Source organism: Lycium barbarum, chromosome 3 (assembly GCF_019175385.1).
Source record: "Lycium barbarum isolate Lr01 chromosome 3, ASM1917538v2, whole genome shotgun sequence".
NCBI lineage: Eukaryota > Viridiplantae > Streptophyta > Magnoliopsida > Solanales > Solanaceae > Lycium > Lycium barbarum.
The window spans coordinates 104,337,406-104,357,635 of record NC_083339.1 but is presented as its reverse complement, the minus strand read 5'-3'; the positions used below and the strand labels follow the sequence as shown (position 1 = coordinate 104,357,635).

Here is a 20,230-nt window from a genome sequence, read left to right as displayed (position 1 = left end):
TTGAGGAGGAGGGAGTATAGTTAAAATTGTGAGCTCTTTGGGATATCCTTATTTATGAGTGTAATAATAGAACAATTGCAGCGTAAAATTGAATATTGAGAGCAGGCGATGAGCATGAAGAAGCACCTTCATCTCTTCCTCTTCACAATAGTCTTCTTCTCCATGGTACGCTATTCCCACGTTGATTCTTAGGACTGTCCTATTTCTGCAAGTTAGGCACTTTATTATTATTTCACTGCCCAACATCATTTCTCTTCAATTACCTCTGTATATGAGACATTCTTATTGAGGGTCTGTAGTAGCTTAGTTTCGGGAACAAATTAAAATTATTAGTTAACCCATTTATGTTAATTCAGTTGCGCTGATTTTAAGTCCAACATATTGACTCACGCCCCTTGAGGTGCGGCCCTTCCCAACACCCATGCTTTGTCCACCGGGCTGCCCTTTTATATTGTTGTAATGTAATCTCGAGCTCTTGCCAACGAGAGGAAAATTGAACCACGAGTTCTATTTCTTCATTATCAATCGATCCAGAATTATTTTATCATCAATCCGGTCCCCGTTTGTGTTATTTTTTTGCTTTATTCTTACGTGCTTGTTTTTTGTTTTCGGATATTTTGTTATCAAGTCATTGCTTCCAAGTAACTTGTATGGTTTATAAATATGTTATATGAGAATAGGCAGTGGTGAATGAAGTTGGAGGCTCCTTGCAATATCCAGTAGTTGTAAGCACGTGGCCTTTTTTAGAAGCAGTTAGAGCTGCGTGGAAGGCCGTTGAGGGTGGTTTGTCTGCAGTAGATGCAGTCGTGGAAGGTTGTTCTGCTTGTGAGAAACTAAGATGTGATGGTACAGGTATACAGCAACTCTCATTTCTACTAATATTTCTCTTATTTCATGACTGATTAATTGAAATAGGAAAGTAAAATTTGTGATCCGGAGTTTATTAATATATCACTATAGTGAATTGGATGTTGAATTAAACAAGTCAAATGCATTTTTGATGTTATAAGTACAAAATGGATGTAGTCTAGATAATTTTTGTAATTTACTTTTGGAAATTCTGCGCGTCACTTTTTGGTTTTCATGTCTTGCTTAAAGCCTATGATTCCGCTCGCTTTTACCTTTTTCGTTTTTTAAAAACATTGATAAAAAGATCTATGATATTTGAGTTGGTATAATATTTTTAAAATTTTCAATAGGTGAATTGAACATGCCATCTATGTCAAGTAATTAGTAATCCCTCTGTTCCAAAAAGATTGACACTTTTCGCTTTTCGAGAGTCAAACTTTTTAATTTTGACCGTGAATATAGAATCTTCAATTTTTTCGAAATAAAATTTACATATTTGGAAACTACGTAAAAAGTACTATAAGTTACCATAATTAATAATTTAAAATATTTAAAAGACATATGAAAAAATTACGGTCAAAGAACAACTCGTTTGACTCTCAAAAAACGAAAAGTGCCAATCTTTTTGGGATGGAGGGAGTATATGCCTCTAGCAGAGTCGACTTAAAACCAAACAAAAAAGTGCTCTTGGTCATTCATGAAGTGGCTGAACTTCTGCAACTAAAGTGGTGTTTTATTCGTTGCATTTTGATGGCAATAATTGTAGTGTTCACTCAGTCCTTGAACTGATACTATCTAAGAATATTCCTCAGCTTGACTTCCAATGTTGAAGTCTTCTTAGTGGAGGTACCAATACCACCCCCATACTAAATATTGAAATAGCAGCTAACTAGAAAAGTCATTGAAATCCCCAAATGAGTACAACATCCGACGAAGATCTATGCAATGTCTACACAAGTACACAACAGAAGTTCCTTGTCAAAAATGTCTATACCACAGGAGTTTCGAGCTACATGAAATAAGGAAAACTTTCTAATTCTTGGGATTCTAAATTATGTAAAATAATCATTAAGTTTCTGCACAATTTTTTTATTGATTCCCTTAATACTTCTCTTGACTTTACAGTCCCCTCAACACAAAGTCCTGAACTAACTTGAGTGCAATATAAAAAAGATGAACGCTACCACCAAATGGGTCGCCCAGGAAGGCACAATGTGACCAGAATGATCATTAGAAAGAGAAACCGTACTGCCAAAACAGACACCAGAAAGAAGCAAGAATAGTGAAATTATAAAAAGAAAACTTTTAGCCAGGTAGGTAAGTGTAAGGTTGGCTGCCGAAAGTAGAAACAACAGAAAGTCTCTACCAAGATCGTAGAGACCAATACCATGAGAAATGAGGGGAAAAACTCTTTCTGAATTAGTTGGGTTGCAGGATACAAGAAGGATTTCTTATATAGGATTTTGAGTTACATGAAAAAAGAAATTTTTCCAATTTTTTGGAATTCCAAATTATGGCATTATCACTAAAATAGCCTCTTGACTTTCAACACTAACATGGACATTAAGCATATTATGCTTAGTAATTCTCTGGACTTCCAATCATATCGCTACATCTACCATATTTTATTTGAACTATTTCATTGTAAGAGGGTTGAGCGATTGACAAGTCACTCCTAAGTCCATCGACTGTCTGATGTCAAAATTAAAATTATATACCTTTAGAAGTCACACAAAAAATTCAGATATGGGAAATTAGTACATGCTAAAGAAGAATGTTGGTGACAGAAAAGTCAGCCAGTTGGTAAGGTAAGAGTTGATGAAGTTGAGCATCTAGCTGATGGTCTATACAATATGATATTTGTATTACATTAGCAGTTCATAAATATTATCTTCATGTTTAACATTACCATTCTCAAAAAAAATAAAATATTATCTTCATGTCAGTTGGGCCTGGTGGAAGTCCAGATGAGAATGGAGAAACTACAATTGATGCCATGGTCATGGATGGGGTAATATTTTTCTGTTTATTCTTGTATGTTGCTTCATGGTCACTGTGCTGAAGGCAAACATAATTTGAAATTTATTTTGGACTTGCTAAGACATGCATAGGAAACAATGGAGGTGGGCGCTGTTGCTGCTATGAGGTATGTGCCAGAGGGCATTAAAGCTGCGAAGTTAGTGCTGGAGTATACTAAACATACAATGCTTGTTGGGGATCAAGCCTCAGCTTTTGCCATTTCAATGGGCCTTCCAGGGCCTATAAACCTAAGCTCAGTTGAGTCAATAGAGAAGTGGACAAAATGGAAAGAAAATTATTGCCAACCTAATTTTCGAAAAAATGTTATCCCTAGGGATAATTGTGGTCCATACCATCCAAATGGTCCTTCAACAAGAAGATGCCTGATGGTGAATGATTTCATGCCTAATGAATTTGGATCAGTTAATGTAGGTTTACATAGCCATGATACAATATCCATGGCTGTCATTGACCAAGTAAGTTGTTGATGTGTCAGCCTTCCTAATTTTGGTAGCTTGTTAGCTTTTTTCACCAAGAACTGTTTATTACTTTCCTTTTTAGCTTGGACGGATTGCTGTTGGTACATCAACTAATGGAGCCACATTCAAGATTCCAGGAAGGTGATCATCTTTACTTGCTTATGCTATGAGAAAATTGTGTGATTTTTCAACGTTTTACCATGAAGCCCAAAGAAAAACTTCAGTGACCTTTTTAGAGCTGTTGTGCTTACACCATACACTTCTATTTTTGCTTCAGTAAAACAAAGTACTTTGCGAACCTGCTATTTATATCAAGAAAGCTGGAAATGAGGTTATCTAGCTTACTGTCCCTTTCCCTAAAGGGACAATGCTCGTCTTAAAGGGTAGAAGAAAAGACAACTTACGTGATGTTGTGGGAGGGAAAGCATCCCCCCCTCCTCTTCTTTTATCAGGTAGTTGTGGAGGGACATGCCCTTTATTCAGGGGCGTCCAAATAAGGTGAAACAATTCATCAACATTTCAATAAAAATTGCTTGTGAAAAAGGAAAAAAATTGAAAATTTGTAATGAAAATTTACTGCTTGATGTATCTATTTTGGATGGAAAGTAAAAAGTAATCTTTTAGAGGTTGTCACTGCAGTATCAAAAGATTAAACACTTACGCGTTATCGACTTCTCAATTCATGTCAGTATGTGTTTGTATATTCAGAACTTTGGTAATGCGCGACATATTCTAACTAATTCGCAAAAATATAGATTCATGATAGCTATCTCTTTTGTCCGAAGTTGAATATCAATGTTTGACTTTTCTCCTCTTTTTGCTTCTTTCATCCTTTTTTCCCTTTCCGCTATTTATGGTTGACAGACCGTTTCATAAAATAGATTGAGAAAGTTTAAGTTGAGAAGACTAAAAGTGGTTTGTTAATTGATATGGATTTCCTAGCATAATTATAGGAGTAATTGATATAGATTGATTATGTAATGATTGTGTAATATTCTCTTTGATTATGTAATATTCTCTTTCTTTATTTAGTTATAGGAATTATTGTATAAATACCCATTGTCATGGAATGTAAATTATCAAGAAATACAAAGAATACTTTCTCTTCTTCTTGAAATTCTACATGGTATCAGAGCCATTGCTGCCCTTTAGAGGTGAGTTATCTCCCTCGCAGCACTAGGGTTCCTTTTTTTTCTCAAAGAGGTCGAGTTTTCTCTCTTGGTGGCTGTCCGCAACACGGGCTCTTTCCGGTCAGTTTTTCAGAAATTTTTTTCTTCCGTTGGAGTTACTGGAACATTCCGAGTCAGCCCTACCAGTTTTTGATTTTTTCCGATCACCGGAAATTAAGGTTCCGGCGTGGCTGCCATTTTTTCCGGCGAGATCTAATGTTTTTAGAGATCTGCAGTTTTATTTTCCGGCAATATTTTGCACCTGCAGCCACTGTTTCAGATTTTTACGGCGTGTTTTCCGGCGACTTTTCAGGTTCAGATTTTTTTTCTTTTTTCGACGTTGTTTACCCACGGCATCTGTCTGTGAGATATTTCTTTCTTGGAACACATCTAAATTAGTTAGATCTATGACTATTCAAACTATGAGAGATACAAAGGGAGCAGATAATAGTTCTCTTTCACAAATCAGTGCTGGTCAGTCTAATATTGCAGAAAATGTGGAGACGTTTAGAGACGCTACTTCTGGAGAGACTTTGTCTCCGGATGAAGTTCAACAACTTCGTCGTCTTTTGAACAAACTTGATTCTTCAAGTGTTGCTAGTTTCAATTATGTGCAGTCAAGTATTGCCTTTAATGCTCAGCTTAATTCCTGGATTATTGATTCTGGTGCGAATAGACACATGACAGGCTCTTCTAAAGGCCTTCAAAATTACTCTCCTAGTCCCAAAGGGGATTATGTCCGAATAGCCAATGGCTCCCTAACCCCTATCTCTGGAACAGGTTCACTCCTTTATACCCCTAATATTACCTTATCATCCATTCTTCATGTTCCTGACTTTCCTGTTAATCTATTATCTGTTAGCGCTATCACAAAAGCACTAAACTGTAGTGTAAAATTCTTTCATGATCATTGTGTTTTTAAGGACCTTCAAACAGGGAAGAAGATTGGCAGTGGTAGATTGTATGATGGCTTATATTTGATCAATGGAGCTCGAGATTCTGGTCAGGCTTATTTAGGAACAAATAAGGATGTCAACCAAGAAATAATGCAGTGGCATAAACAGTTGGGACACCCTTCTTTTTTTGCTTTAAAAAGGTTATATCCTAGTTTATTTTCCAGAACTGAGTTTGAATCTTTGTCTTGTGATGCTTGTGAATATGCCAAGCACACAAAAAACCTCTTATCCTCTGAGTGACAATAAAAGCACAATTCCTTTTTCGACCATTCATTCTGATGTATGGGGCCCTACTGAAACACCTTATTTGTCTGGTAGTCGATGGTTTGTTACTTTTATTGATTGTTGCACTAGAATAACATGGGTATATCTGTTGAAAGCCAAAAGTGAAGTTTTCACATGTTTTTAATCATTTCATAAGATGATATGTACTCAATTTGAGGCTAAGATAAAGATCTTTCGAACTGACAATGGTACAGAATACATGAATAAAACTTTTGGAGCTTACTTGGAGTCTTTTGGGATAATCCACCAAACTAGTTGTCTTTATACTAGTGCACAAAATGGGGTTGCTGAAAGGAAAAATAGACATTTGTTAGAAGTAGCAAGATCCCTTTTGTTTACCATGAATCTGCCAAAACCTTACTGGGGGATGCCATTCTAGTAGCAGCCTACCTCATCAATAGAATGCCACTTAAAACTCTCAACTTTCAGAGTCCTTTGGAAGCTTTAAAGGGTAGAAATGACTATACTGTTCCTCCCAAGATATTTGGATATGTTTGCTTTGTTCACACTAGGAACTCCGGAAAACTTGATCCTAGAGCTCTTAAGTGTGTCTTTATTGGGTATTCTCCAACACAGAAAGGGTACAAATGTTATCACCCTCCTTCCCGAAGAACCTTCGTCAGCATGGATGTTACCTTTCAAGAATCTGAGTCTTATTTCAGTATTACACCATCACCTCTTCACGGGGAGAATTATAAGGAAGAAGAGATGGTTTTTCCTAATTTCATTGTTGAAACAAGAGAAAATGGAATTGGAGAAAGAATTCAGGGGGAGACTGTTGGTCGTTTGGATAGGCCTGATTTGATAACTTACTCAAGGAGGAATAGAGCAGAAGAAGCTATCATGCAATCTACCGAAGCCGAACCTTCTTCATCTGGTGAGTCATCTATAGTTCCTAATGAGTTAGATTTGCCTATTGCTCACAGGAAAGGAGTCAGATCTTGCACCAAACACCCCTTATCTAACTTTGTCTCTTATAATTCTTTGTCTCCCTCCTATAGAGCTTTTGCCTTGTCTATTTCTTCTGTGTCTATTCCCCAAAATTGGAGGGAAGCTTTTGCAGATTCCAAATGGAAGCAAGCTATGCTTGAAGAAATGAAGGCCTTGTCAAAGAATGAGACTTGAGAACTTGTCACACCACCTCCAGACAAAAACTAGTTGGTTGTAAATGGGTCTTCACTGTGAAACATAAAGCTGATGGTTCGATTGAAAGATTCAAAGCGAGATGGGTGGCTAAGGGATTTACTCAGACCTATGGTGTGGATTATCAAGAGACATTTGCCCCTGTTGCAAAAATGAACACCATTAGAATTCTTTTGTCTTGTGCAGCTAATCTTGATTGGGACTTACAGCAGTTTGATGTGAAGAATGCATTTCTTCATGGAGACTTAGAAGAAGAAGTGTATATGGAGATTCCTCCTGGTTTTGGTAATAAACAAAGTCAAGGAAAGGTATGCAGACTGAAGAAAGCCTTGTATGGACTAAAGCAGTCTCCCAGAGCTTGGTTTGACAGATTCTGCAAAGCAATGATCTCTTTCGGTTACCAACAAAGCAATGCTGATCACACTCTTTTCATAAGACATCAAAAGGGTAAACTCACTCTTCTCATAGTTTATGTTGATGACATAGTAATGACAGGAGATGACAAGGAGGAAATGACCCGATTGAAGAAGTTGTTGGCTCAAGAATTTGAGATTAAGGATGTTGGAAAATTGCAATACTTCTTGGGTATCGAGGTTGCTAGATCAAATAGAGGAATCTTTATTTCCCAAAGAAAGTATATTCTGGACCTCTTGAAAGAAACTGGTATGACAGGTTGCAAGCCAGCAGAATCACCCATGGAAAGCAATCACAAACTACAAAGTGGAGTTGGAAAGTCAGTTGATAAGGAGAGATATCAGAGACTGGTTGGAAGACTCATTTATCTCTCTCACACTAGACCAGATATATCTTATTCAGTCAACCTGGTGAGTCAGTTCATGCATGATCCTCGAGATCCTCATATGGAAGCTGTCTTTCACATTTTGCAGTATCGGAAGTCTGCGCCAGGGAAAGGTCTACTTTTCTCCAGACATGGTCACCTCAAAATAGAAGCCTTTACAGATGCGGATTGGGCAGGATCTCTAGATGACCGAAGATCTACATCCGATTACTGTACACTCATAGGAGGAAACCTGGTCACTTAGAGAAGCAAGAAGCAAAGTGTTGTTGCTAGATCAAGTGCGGAAGCAGAATATAGAGCTATGGCTCAGGGTGTTTGTGAAATTTTATGGTTACGAAAGCTATTAGAGGAATTGAGATTGTCTGAAAAGGGAAAGATTTCCTTGTATTGTGACAACAAAGCTGCAATCAGTATAGCTCATAATCCAGTTCAGCATGACCGAACAAAGCATGTTGACATTGATCGACACTTCATCAAAGAAAAAGTTACGGATGGTGTCTTGAGTTTGTTCCATGTGTCATCAGGAAAGCAGCTAGCTGATGTGTTTACCAAAGGCCTCACCAAACGGACTTTCCATACACTAGTTTGCAAGTTGGGCATGTGTGACATGTTTGCCCCAACTTGAGGGGGAGTGTTGATTGATATGGATTTCCTAGCATAATTATAGGAGTAATTGATATAGATTGATTATGTAATGATTGTGTAATATTCTCTTTGATTATGTAATATTCTCTTTCTTTATTTAGTTATAGGAATTATTGTATAAATACCCATTGTCATGGGATGTAAATTATCAAGAAATACAAAGAATACTTTCTCTTCTTCTTGAAATTCTACATGGTTCCTATATATGATGGACCTTTAATCTCATTGAAGGGAAGTAGACGGTGTTTTTGTATCAAGTGAAGGAGGTGGAGATTTAATTAGAAAAGGAGGGATCATTTTACTTTATACTTGGATTAGATTTTCTGAATAATTTTCTGATTTCCTTATATCAATTTGTAGAATGTTAACTTGCCTTAATATTTGATTGGTGGATTTTGCGTTTGAGTGTACTTGGCTCTGCAGTAGAAATTTACTTCTCTAACAGAATAAAGCCATTACTTTATTTACCCTTTTCCTCAGAAAACAAAATAAACCATTACATGGTCATTCAACCACAACATTTTATCAAACTGGTTTCGTTATTTTTCTTTCGGTTTTCTATCTTTAACAGTTTCCTTTTAAATGCAATCGTAGGGTTGGTGATGGACCTATAGCAGGGTCTTCAGCATATGCAGATGCTGAAGTTGGTGCTTGTGGAGCAACTGGGGATGGTGATATTATGATGCGCTTCCTTCCATGGTACTTCGCAAGAACTTCCTCTGATTTTTTCGTGCCAACATTTACAGCAGAGTTTTGTTTAGAAACTAGTAACTTTAGTTTCTAATTAAATAGGTAAATAAGATGCAGAGAATATTTAGAATATCTGACCAGGTAAAGTCCGCAGGAAGGGTTTAAAGGTTGGGGTTTTTGCATAAATATGCAGCATGAGAATAAATGGCGAAGCCTAGCTCCTCGGTCTTTCACACACCCGCAGGTGGTATTCCTGTGAATGTTATGTAATTAACGTATGATGATTAGCGGAAAATTGTCATATGACTTGTACAAAAGCTTGTATATGTGAGAAACAAGCATTTTAAAGGTCTGGTTTGATTCCTGAACAGTTATCTTGGCAGTAAGAAGCTAAAGCCCCTTGAAAAAAATCTAGCTTATCATAATTCATAGCTTTGCATCAACTGGTATTCATCCTCTAAAAGATAGGAATAGCAAATTTGTGCTATAAGCGTCTAAATTAATACTCCCTCCGTCCCAAAAAAAGTTATCGCTTTAGCAAAAAAAAATTGTCCTAAATTAAGTGTCGCTCTAGGAATTCAAGACAAAAAATAGTAATTGTTTCCAACTATACCCTTATATTAAAGAACTATACTTCTTTTTAATAATGCTCAATTCTCAAGAAACGTCTAATAAATAGGGGTAACTTAGTAAACTATACCTTGTATTTATTGTTTTTTCTTATTGGGCGTGAAATGAGCTAAAGCGACACTTATTTTGGGACGGAGGGAGTAGTCAGTATACCTAGGTTATAGTTGATTTCGCTTTCTCTCCAGATTCTCTTGCTGGGATCACAAACACTAGATAAAGCTTTAGGTTCATTCCCCTGATTGCTTGGATATGTTTTTCTCCCTTACACTTCATAGGGGATTTAAGAAGTTTCTAGCTGGATCAATACATGTTTTTAAGCTCATGTCCAATATTTTAGAGGCCAACATAATTTGAATGGAGATAAACATTTTTCGGTGTTGTTTGGCTGATTCCAGTTATCAGGCTGTGGAGAGTATGAGATTAGGAATGGAACCCAAACTTGCTGCAAAAGATGCTATATCGCGAATTGCAAGGAAGTATCCAAACTTCATTGGGGCTCTATTTGCAGTCAACAAAAGTGGAAATCATGCAGGTGCATGCCATGGTTGGACTTTTCAGTACTCTGTCAGAAACCCTGGGATGAATGACGTTGAGGTCTTTACCGTTCACCCCCAGTGATCCCTTTAGAATACCGTTTCTATTTTAGTTCTTGCTCTTCCATGAAGCCGCCATTTGTATTCTCTTGTGGATATTGTAGAAGAGATGATATTCTTCCATGTTATGGTTATTTAAGGACTTACTATCAAACCATAAAATGTCTATTGGTACGATAAATTCAAATCTGAAGTGCGTGTAATGACAACCCAGTTAAGCTTCTAATATTGCTTGGCTGAGACATCTCCAAAGCAATACTATACGGGTGATTTACAAGAATGGCCTTAGAGGTGGGTGCTCTTGACTTTTGATTTCACTTGCCTCGTGGGCAAAACTTCAAGGTCAACAAGTTTTGCCTTTTGACCTTGAAGGTTTGTCCATAGGCAAGTAGGGTCAAAAGTTCAAGATCATTGTGTGTAATTTCCTGATATTATACTCGGTGATGATTTTACCCAGCTACTTGAAATGGGCTTAAGAACCAGCTAAGAATGAATTTTTCTTGGCAACATTTTTGTCAAAGAAAAACTGCAAGTTTATATGCATACAGTAGACTTAATTTCCAGGATCTTGTAAATTATGAGAGCTTAGTTTACCAGACCGTCTTTTCTTCTTCCTGTTTTGTGGACTAAGGAACCTAATTGACGGTCAGTTCTTAATGAGTTTAATATTTAAGTGTAAGGATTTTGCTGACTTGACATGGATTTATTTCAAGATTGGTTAGTTCTATCAAGGAAATATGAAAGCTGAGTTGTGCATAAAAGTTTAAGTAGGTATTTGGACACAGATTTGGTTGAAATTTGAAGAAAAAAAATGAGTTTCCGAAATTGATGTTACAATTTAAAAGTTAAAGTTGTGTTTGACATGTATTTCACCTAAAAAAAAAGTTAGAAGTATTGCGAGTGGGAAAAATTCACTGAGAAATTAGCAGCAACAACATACCCAGTATAATCCCACAAAGTGAGGTTTGTGGAGGGTAGTGTACGCAGACTTATCCCTAGCTTGGAAGATAGAGAGGTTGTTTCCGGTAGATCCTTGACACAAGAACAAGCAACTCAAAACAGTATAAAGAGTCATGGCAAAATACTATAAAGCATGATAAAGCACTATGAAAAAAGGACAGTAACTACCACAAATTAATACAATAATTGAAGTACCAGAGAAAGTAGCAAAAATCGAAGTACAAGAAACTATAAGAGTAATACTATGACTTCTAGTATGAACGAATAAGTAGGACAACGCTCAACTACCTACTACTCTTCTATCCTAATATGTGTCCTCCATAGCTTCCTATGTAAGTTCATGCCTCGTTAAGCTAGTAATCACCTCTCCTCAATACTTCTTCGGCTTACCTGTACCTCTCCTGAAATCATCCATAGTTAACCTCTCACACCTCCGCACTAAGGCATCCGTATCTCTCCTCTACGCATATCCGAACTATCTCAACCTCGCTTCCTGCATCTTATCATACACCGGGGCTACTACCACCTTATCCCGGATAACTTCATTTCTAATCCTATCTCTCCTAGTATGTCACACATCCATTGCAACATCCTCATTTCTGCAACTTTAATCTTCTGAACGTGAAAGTTCTTCACTGGCGAACACTCCGCCCCATACAACATCGTTAGTCTAACCACCACTGTATAGAACTTGCCTTTAAGTTTTGGTGGCACCTTCTTGTCACACAAGACTCTGGATGCGAGCCTCCATTTCATCCATCCTGCCCCAATACGATATGTGACCTCGTCATCAGTCTTTCCATTTTCTTGGATAATAGCCCAAGATACTTAAAACTTCTTTTTTGTTGAATGATCTGGGTACCGAGCCTCACTTCCACGCCAGCCTCATGCGTTGCATCCCTGAACTTGCACTCCAAAAACAATGAAGAACATTTGCGTTGTGGTGGTTATCTAAGGAAACTGGATCTCAATTGGATGACCAATTTGTCACTTTGGAACATGCCATTATAAGAAATATGAAGTCTCTTCACTTTGTCACATGTACTGCTTTTCAAGTTTGATCGGTGGCAAAGGAAGAAACAATCACGAAAGGTGCCGCATCAGGAAGAGGATCTGAACCAAAGGATGGTCTGAACTTTAATAAATTTTATAAATTTTAATTTCCAGTGGTTTTGGCTTTCTGAACCAAAGGATGTGGTTTTGGTTTTCTCCAAAAGCTAACTCTTCACAACATGTGTTTGAGAAGATAGACAATTAATTGCATAACTCATACGGCTTCCATCTGTGCAAAACATTGAACATCAAATTCGCAAAGTACGGCAAACTGTAATAAAGTTTACGACTCTGAAGGAAGTCGCTAGAGTGGACAAAGACATCGTCGAAGCCATAGACCAAGAAAAAATTACCAAAAAAAAAAAAAAAAAGTTGTTATAGAACAATAAACTAAAGCAAGAATATTTGTAGAACAAGAGAGAAGAGAATTCTTATTTCTTACGAGGGATGAAATACAATGAAGAGAACATCTCTATTTATAGGAGAGAATTGACTTGGCGCCAAAGTCACAAATTCTAAAATTCCTCCTAAAGATAGACATCACAATATTATAATAATATTTATAACACTCCCCCTTGATGTCTATTTCGATAAATAATATGCCTCATTAAAACCTTACTAGAAAAAATTCAGTGGGAAAAATTCTAGTGAAGGAAAAAGAGTACATATTTCTAATAATATACATTTTGGTTGCCTCATTAAAAACCTTACAAGAAAAACTCAGTGGGAAAAAATCTTGTATGGAAAAAAGAGTACAACATGTATTAACTCCCCCTGAAGAGAACTTCAGTCCAAATATTTGAGTCTTCGCATTCCAATCTTGTGCACCATCTTCTCGAAAGTTGCGGTTGGTAGAGACTTGGTGAACAAATCAGCCATATTATCACTTGAACGAATCTGTTGCACGTTGATATCACCATTCTTTTGGAGCTCATGTGTGAAGAACAACTTTGGTGAAATGTGCTTTGTCCTATCTCCTTTTATGAATCCTCCCTTCAATTGGGCAATGCATGCTGCATTATCTTCATATAAGATTGTGGGTATTTTATCACATTTCAAACCACACTTTTCTCGAATGAGATGTATCATTGACCTCAGCCACACAACTTCACGGCTCGCTTCATGAATAGCTATTATCTCAGCATGATTTGATGAGGTAGCCACGATAAACTGCTTTGTAGATCGCCAAGATATGGCAACACTCCCACAAATATATACATAGCCTGTTTGAGATCTAGCTTTGTGTGGATCAGATAAATACCCTGCATCGGCATAACCAACAAGATCGGGACTGCAATTGCTAGAATAAAATAAGCCCAAATCGATAGTCCCCTTTAGATATCGCAATATGTGTTTAATTCCGTTCCAGTGTCTCCTTGTAGGAGCACAACTATATCTTGCTAACACATTAGTTGAAAATGCTATGTCAGGCCTTGTGGTATTGGCAAGATACATTAGTGCACCAATTGCGCTAAGATATGGTACTTCAGGACCAAGAATTTCCTCATTCTTTTCTTGAGGTCGGAACGGATCTTTATTCGCATCAAGTGATCAAACAACCATCGGAGTACTTAATGGATGTGCTTCATCCATATAAAATCGTTTCAACACTTTCTCTGTATAGGCAGATTGATGGACAAAAATGCCATTTGTCAAATGTTCAATTTGCAAACCAAGGCATAATTTTGTCTTTCCAAGATCTTTCATCTCAAATTCCTTCTTTAAATAATCAATTGCCTTTTTGAGCTCTGCAGGAGTTCCAATAAGGTTTATGTCGTCAACATATACAGCAAGTACAACAAACTCCGATATTACTTTCTTTATAAAAACACATGGGCAAATTGCATCATTTATATAGCCTTCCTTCAACAAATATTCACTAAGGCGGTTATACCACATGCGCCCGGATTGCTTCAAACCATTCAATGATCTTTGTAATCTGATTGGATACCTTTCCCGAGACTTTGAACTACATGCTTTAGGCATCTTAAATCCTTCAGGGATTTTCATGTATATTTCATTTTCAAGTGATCCATATAGATAGGCTGTAACCACATCCATCAAATGCATCTCAAGTCTCTCATGGACAACGAAACTAATGAGATAACGTAACATTATTGCATCCATAACAGGGGAGTATGTCTCTTCATAATCAACACCAGGCCTTTGTGAAAATCCTTGTGCAACAAGGCGTGCCTTATATCTTTGTATCTCATTTTTCTCAAAAACCCATTTATAACCAACAGGTTTAATGCCATTAGGTGTTTGGACTACAGGTCCAAAAACTTCCCGTTTGGTAAGCAAGTTTAACTCTGATTGAATTGCCTCTTGCCACTTTGGCCAATCACATCTTTCTTGGCATTCTTTAACATATTGGGGTTCAAGATCCTCACTATCTTGCATAATTCTTGTTGCAACATTATAGGCAAAGACATAATCCACATTTATTTCCAATCGATTCAAATTAGTCCCAACATTAATTGGATTAATTGATATTTCCTCATTTTCTTGAGTCTCAGGCTCATTGATTTCTTCAAGAATATCACTATTGTTCAAATCTTGAATTTCTTTATGAGGTTCTTTCGTAGTGTCATCTTGACCACTTGTTTTTCTTTTTCTAGGATTTCAATCCTTAGAACCCAATGGTCTACCACGCTTCTGGCGTGCTTTAGACTCATTTGCTATGACACTAGTAGATGGTCCTACAGGAACATCAATCCGAATTGGGACATTCTCGGCAGGGATATGTGATTTGGTAATCCTTTTCAAATCTGTAAATGCGTCTGGCATTTGATTTGCTATTTTCTGCAAGTGAATAATCTTTTGAACCTCTTGCTCACAAATAGAAGCATGTGGATCACGATGAGACAATGATGAATTATTCCACAAAATTTCCCTTTTTATTTCATTATTCTCTCCCCCTAATTTTGGGAAAATTGTCTCATCAAATTGACAATCTGCAAATTGAGCAGTGAACAAATCTCCGATTAATGGTTCAAGGTAGCAAATAATGGACAGCGATTCAAACCCAACATATATTCCTAATCTTCTTTGGGGACCCATCTTGGTGCGATGTGGTGGTGCTACAGGCACATATACGGCACATCCAAAAATTCTTAGATGGGATATATTAGGTTCTTGACCCAAAACCAATTTCAACGGAGAAAATTTATGATAGTTTATTGGTCTGAGACGAACAAGTGTTGCTGCATGCAAAATAGCGTGACCCGAAACAGTCGTGGGCAACCTCGTTTTCATGAGTAATGGTCTTGCAATCAATTGCAGACGTTTAATTAATGACTTTGCAAGGCCATTTTGAGTGTGAACATGAGCTACAGGATGTTCAACTCTTATCCCAATTGATAAACAATAATCTTTAAATGTTTGGGATGAAAACTCTGCAGCATTATCAAGGCGAATAGACTTTATCGGATTATCAGGAAATTGTGCCCGTAATCGAATTATTTGTGCCAATAATTTCGCAAACGCCAGGTTGCGAGATGACAGTAGGCACACATGAGACCATCTAGAAGAAGCATCTATTAGGACCATAAAATATCTAAATGACCCACTAGGGGGTGAATTGGTCCACAAATATCCCCATGTATACGTTCCAAAAATTCAGGAGATTCAAACTCAACCTTTGTAGGTGATGGCCTAATAATTAACTTGCCTCGATAACAAGAAGGGCAAGAAAATTCATTGTTTAAAAGAATATTCAGGTTCTTTAATGGATGTCCATTTGAATTTTCTATAATTCGTCTCATCATTATAGATCCAGGGTGTCCCAATCGATCATGCCAAAGTACAAACGTATTGGAGTCCGTAAACTTCTGGTTTACGACAGAATGTGCCTCAATTACACCAATTTTTGTCCAATATAAGCCAGAAGACAAAGCAGGGAACTTTTCTTTAACAACTTTCTGGCCAGAGACATCCTTGGTGATACCAATATATTCAAGATTCATCTCATCCATTGTTTTAATATGGTATCCATTTTGACGGATATCTTTAAAACTTAATAAGTTCCTTTTGGACTTAGGAGAGAACATGGCATCCTTTATAATGAGTTTTGTTCCCTTAGGCAAAATTATGGCGGCTCTTCCGGAGCTTTCAATCAAATTAGTACTACCAGAAATGGTATTAACATTTACCTTACCCATAAGTAAATGAGAAAAATATTTCTTGTCTTTGAAGATCGTGTGTGTGGTAGCAGAATCAATCAAACATATGTCTTCATAATTGGATTTTAATCCAAACTTGCTTTCAAAATTATCCATATCCTAAAATCATATACACAAGTAGAATAAATATACGCTAAATATTAGTAAAGTAGCTCGTGCCAAAGTACCTGCTTGTAAAGCTTAACCATCTATAATGTGAATAAGAATAGTCCAAATAATGTACAAGGAGCAGATAACAGCGGCAATCATAATTAACGTGCAAATATACATATATCAACAGTCTGTTGTATCAACGTACTTACACTTGAAAATTAATCATAAATGGGAGTCAATGGAACACATACACACCATATATATATATACACACACACCATATATAGTACTTATTCATATCTCCTTTAATTAGGCAAAATAAAATCTTACAATTGTAAAGCAAATATGATACATAAAATTTACATATGCAGCATTCTTGAATCACAAGAGATTCTTTTCTTTTCCTTTTCTTTATACCTTAAATTATTTTCCTTTGTTGTTTACTCTTAAAATAGGTGTAACAGTGACCTATTTATTATTAGTACCACCAGCAATGGAAAAGAATAACATAAAACAACATATAATTATATGACGTCATAATGCAATACCATCAAGTAAATATTTTCCTATGTTGATATCTGAAACTTAACAAACTAATAACAACAAATCATAATAACATCTCTGTTTAAAATCATCCGTGTAAAGACAAACTCTTCTATGAAAAAAAAATTATTAGATGATGGGAGATAACTACTTGAAATATGTTGATTCCACAAAAGAAAAATCAATCAGTCCAAAAGACACTTTAATAATACACGACTCTTAAATTAAGAATCCAGGTGGATTCGATCAGATTAATATTTAGCTCATGCATGAAAGAACAATAAATATTTAAAAATTTAGTGAAATGCATAGTTGATTTGTAATCTAACTCGATCACTTTGTTACCATTTCTCTATTCTTCCGTTTCCATATATATCAAGTAGAAAATAGAAATTAAATAGTTATATGTATATAATAGAACTCAATGCAGTTGCAGTTATAATGTTTAACCAAATTGGTTATAGAATTTGCACCTTCATTAATGATTTACTCAAGACGAATCAGATTAAAATTTTATTAATAACTAACTATAACAAACTGACTAAATCTAGACTAATTAACAATAGTACTCATGTAAATAACTACTGTTACATGGTCTTTTATTCATCAACTACTACGACTAGCAAAAATTAAATAAACTCAATCATCTCTAACCACAGAACCATCACCAATCAAGTGATCCATCTTTCCTTCAGGGTGCTCAAAGAAATCTGCTACATCCAAGTGTGTGATGTCAATTTGATTTTCAGAGATAAAATTAGCTTCGGGATTTTTCTCTTTTCTTTTAATTGATGCCTGATAAAGCTCAACCAAGTGCTTCTCCGTACGACAGGTACGTGCCCAGTGTCCACTTCCACCACATCGATAGCATTTGTTTTTTGAGCCACGTGCTTCTGACACTTCATGCCTATCATCCTTCCTTTTCCCCTTTTGGTGGTGATTTTTCTTTGAAGAGTGATTAATACCAGGAAAATAATTTCTTCTTTGACCATTATCACGACCACGACCACGACTATTATCACGACCACGACTATTATCATGACCACGACCGGGGCCACGACCTTTTCCATGCCTGGAGTAGTGGGCATACACCTCATTCACTTCGGGGAGTGGTGCAGCGCCAGTAGGTCGATTCTCGTGATTTTTCATCAGCAAATCATTACTTTGTTCAGCCACAAGAAGATGAGCAATCAAATCACAATACTTTGTGAAACCTTTCTCTCGATATTGCTGCTGCAGGAGCACATTCGAGGCATGAAAAGTGGAGAACGTCTTTTCTAGCTTATCAAAATCACTAATCTTTTCTCCACATAGTGTCATTATAGAAGTAATTCTGAACATCTCAGAGTTATACTTCATAACTGATTTGAAATCTTGTAGCCTTAGATTGATCCATTCGTGTCGTGCTTTTGGGAGGAAGACCATCTTTAGGTGGTCATACCTTTCTTTCAAGTTTTTCCATAAAACGAGTGGATCCTTAATAGTAAGATATTCAATTTTCAGGTCATCATCAAGATGATGACACAAGAATATCATAGCCTTGGAATTTTCTTGGTTGGATGCTTTATTATTTTCTTTAATGGTGTCTCCAAGACCCATAGCATCAAGATGGATTTCAGCATCTAGCACCCATGATAGGTAGTTCTTGCCCGAAATATCAAGGGCAACGAACTCGAGTTTTGTAAGGTTAGCCATAAAATAGAAAGAATAAAAATAGTACCTTAGCCTTCAAAATTTTCTTGAGACGGTAGAGTCTCGTGCTGATAACGTGTTATAGAACAATAAACTAAAGCAAGAATATTTGTAGAACAAGAGAGAAGGCAGTTCTTATTTCTTATGAGGGATGAAATACAATGAAGAGAACATCTCTATTTATAGGAGAGAATTGACTTGGTGCCAAAGTCACAAATCCTAAAATCCCTCCTAAAGATAGACATCACAATATTATAATAATATTTATAACAGATTCTACTTTCTTAACTCTATTTATTGATTTTAAATTTCTATCCTTGATGTTTTTGTGAAATTTATTTTCATAAATATTAGGGTAGATGAGACTCGTGATCAGAGGCGCCTAGAGCATTAGAACAATAAGGCCATTGCCTTAGACCCCCATAATTTGGGGGCCCCACTTCTTCCTAGGTATATATTTATGGGAAAAGAGTGTTCACTTAGCCAAACTAATCTCACATTTGACTACTATTTGGGCTTAATTCCACCAGGAGTCCGGTCGGCCCAAATTAATGTCAAAAAATGGTCGGCTGGCCCAAAATAATGCCAAGGCTGGCCGGCCCAACAGCCCAGGCGCTTTCCAAAAAACAAAAAACTTTTTGTGGAGACTAAGTCGCCACATAAACGTCACCACTAAAGGGCTGCTACAAAAAAATCAGGCTTTTTAGTGGCAATTGAAAAAGTCGCTACTAAAGGTTAAATATCCCAAAACATGTATAATATGTGTATATTTAGTAAAACATATCCCAAAATATGTATAATATGTGTATATTTAGTAAGTATAGACAAGAATGATACATTTTCATATAAATATGTTGGAATTATATATACACTTTATATACAAGAATGATACAGTTTGTTTATATACATATGCTGGAATTAATTATACACTTTATATACACGAATGATGCAATTTATATACATATGCTGGAATTAATTATACACTTTATATACACGAATGATGCAATTTATATACATATGCTGGAATTAATTATATACTTTATATACAAGAATGATACAGTTTATATACATATGCTGGAATTAATCATACATTTATTATACATAAATTATACATTAATTATACATTTATTATACATGTATTATACAATAATGATATGATATTCTTTTTACCTATACAATAGTGATACATATTATATACCACAATGATATGGTTTCTATGATACATTTTTTATACGTATGATACACTTTCTATACAAGACTGATACAGTTTATATACACATGTTGAAATTATATATACACTTTCTATACAAAAATGATACATATTATATACAAAAACGATACAATTTTCTATTCTATAATACACATTATAGACATAAATGATACATATTATATATAAAAATGATACATAGCTTAGTGATTCATATTTTATACAGTGTCTATACATTAGA

At 36.1% G+C, this 20,230-nt stretch overlaps 1 protein-coding gene across 2 annotated transcripts; it reads left to right on the top strand.

Moving 5' to 3' along the window:
* The first annotated feature begins 1 nt into the window (after position 1).
* LOC132631682 (probable isoaspartyl peptidase/L-asparaginase 3) lies at positions 2–10,483 on the top strand. Of its 2 annotated transcripts, XM_060347356.1 has the most exons (7): positions 2–165; positions 681–852; positions 2,796–2,860; positions 2,961–3,344; positions 3,430–3,488; positions 8,939–9,043; positions 10,060–10,483. In XM_060347356.1, the coding sequence occupies exons 1-7, from the start codon at positions 109–111 to the stop codon at positions 10,280–10,282; spliced, it is 1,065 nt and encodes a 354-aa protein (XP_060203339.1). In that variant the 5' UTR covers positions 2–108; the 3' UTR covers positions 10,283–10,483. The 2 variants fall into 2 exon arrangements, with proteins under 2 accessions (XP_060203339.1, XP_060203340.1); XM_060347357.1 differs by lacking the exon at positions 2–165 and having other exon boundaries at positions 778–852; positions 2,951–3,344.
* Positions 10,484–20,230: the final 9,747 nt, after the last annotated feature.

Bases quoted from the DNA above. Each gene is read 5' to 3' on its own strand.
- LOC132631682 (XM_060347356.1), top strand. From the start codon at position 109: ATGAGCATGAAGAAGCACCTTCATCTCTTCCTCTTCACAATAGTCTTC. The intron at 853-2,795 runs GTATACAGCAAC...TCTTCATGTCAG, and splicing joins ACTAAGATGTGATGGTACAG to TTGGGCCTGGTGGAAGTCCA. The intron at 2,861-2,960 runs GTAATATTTTTC...AGACATGCATAG, and splicing joins ATGCCATGGTCATGGATGGG to GAAACAATGGAGGTGGGCGC.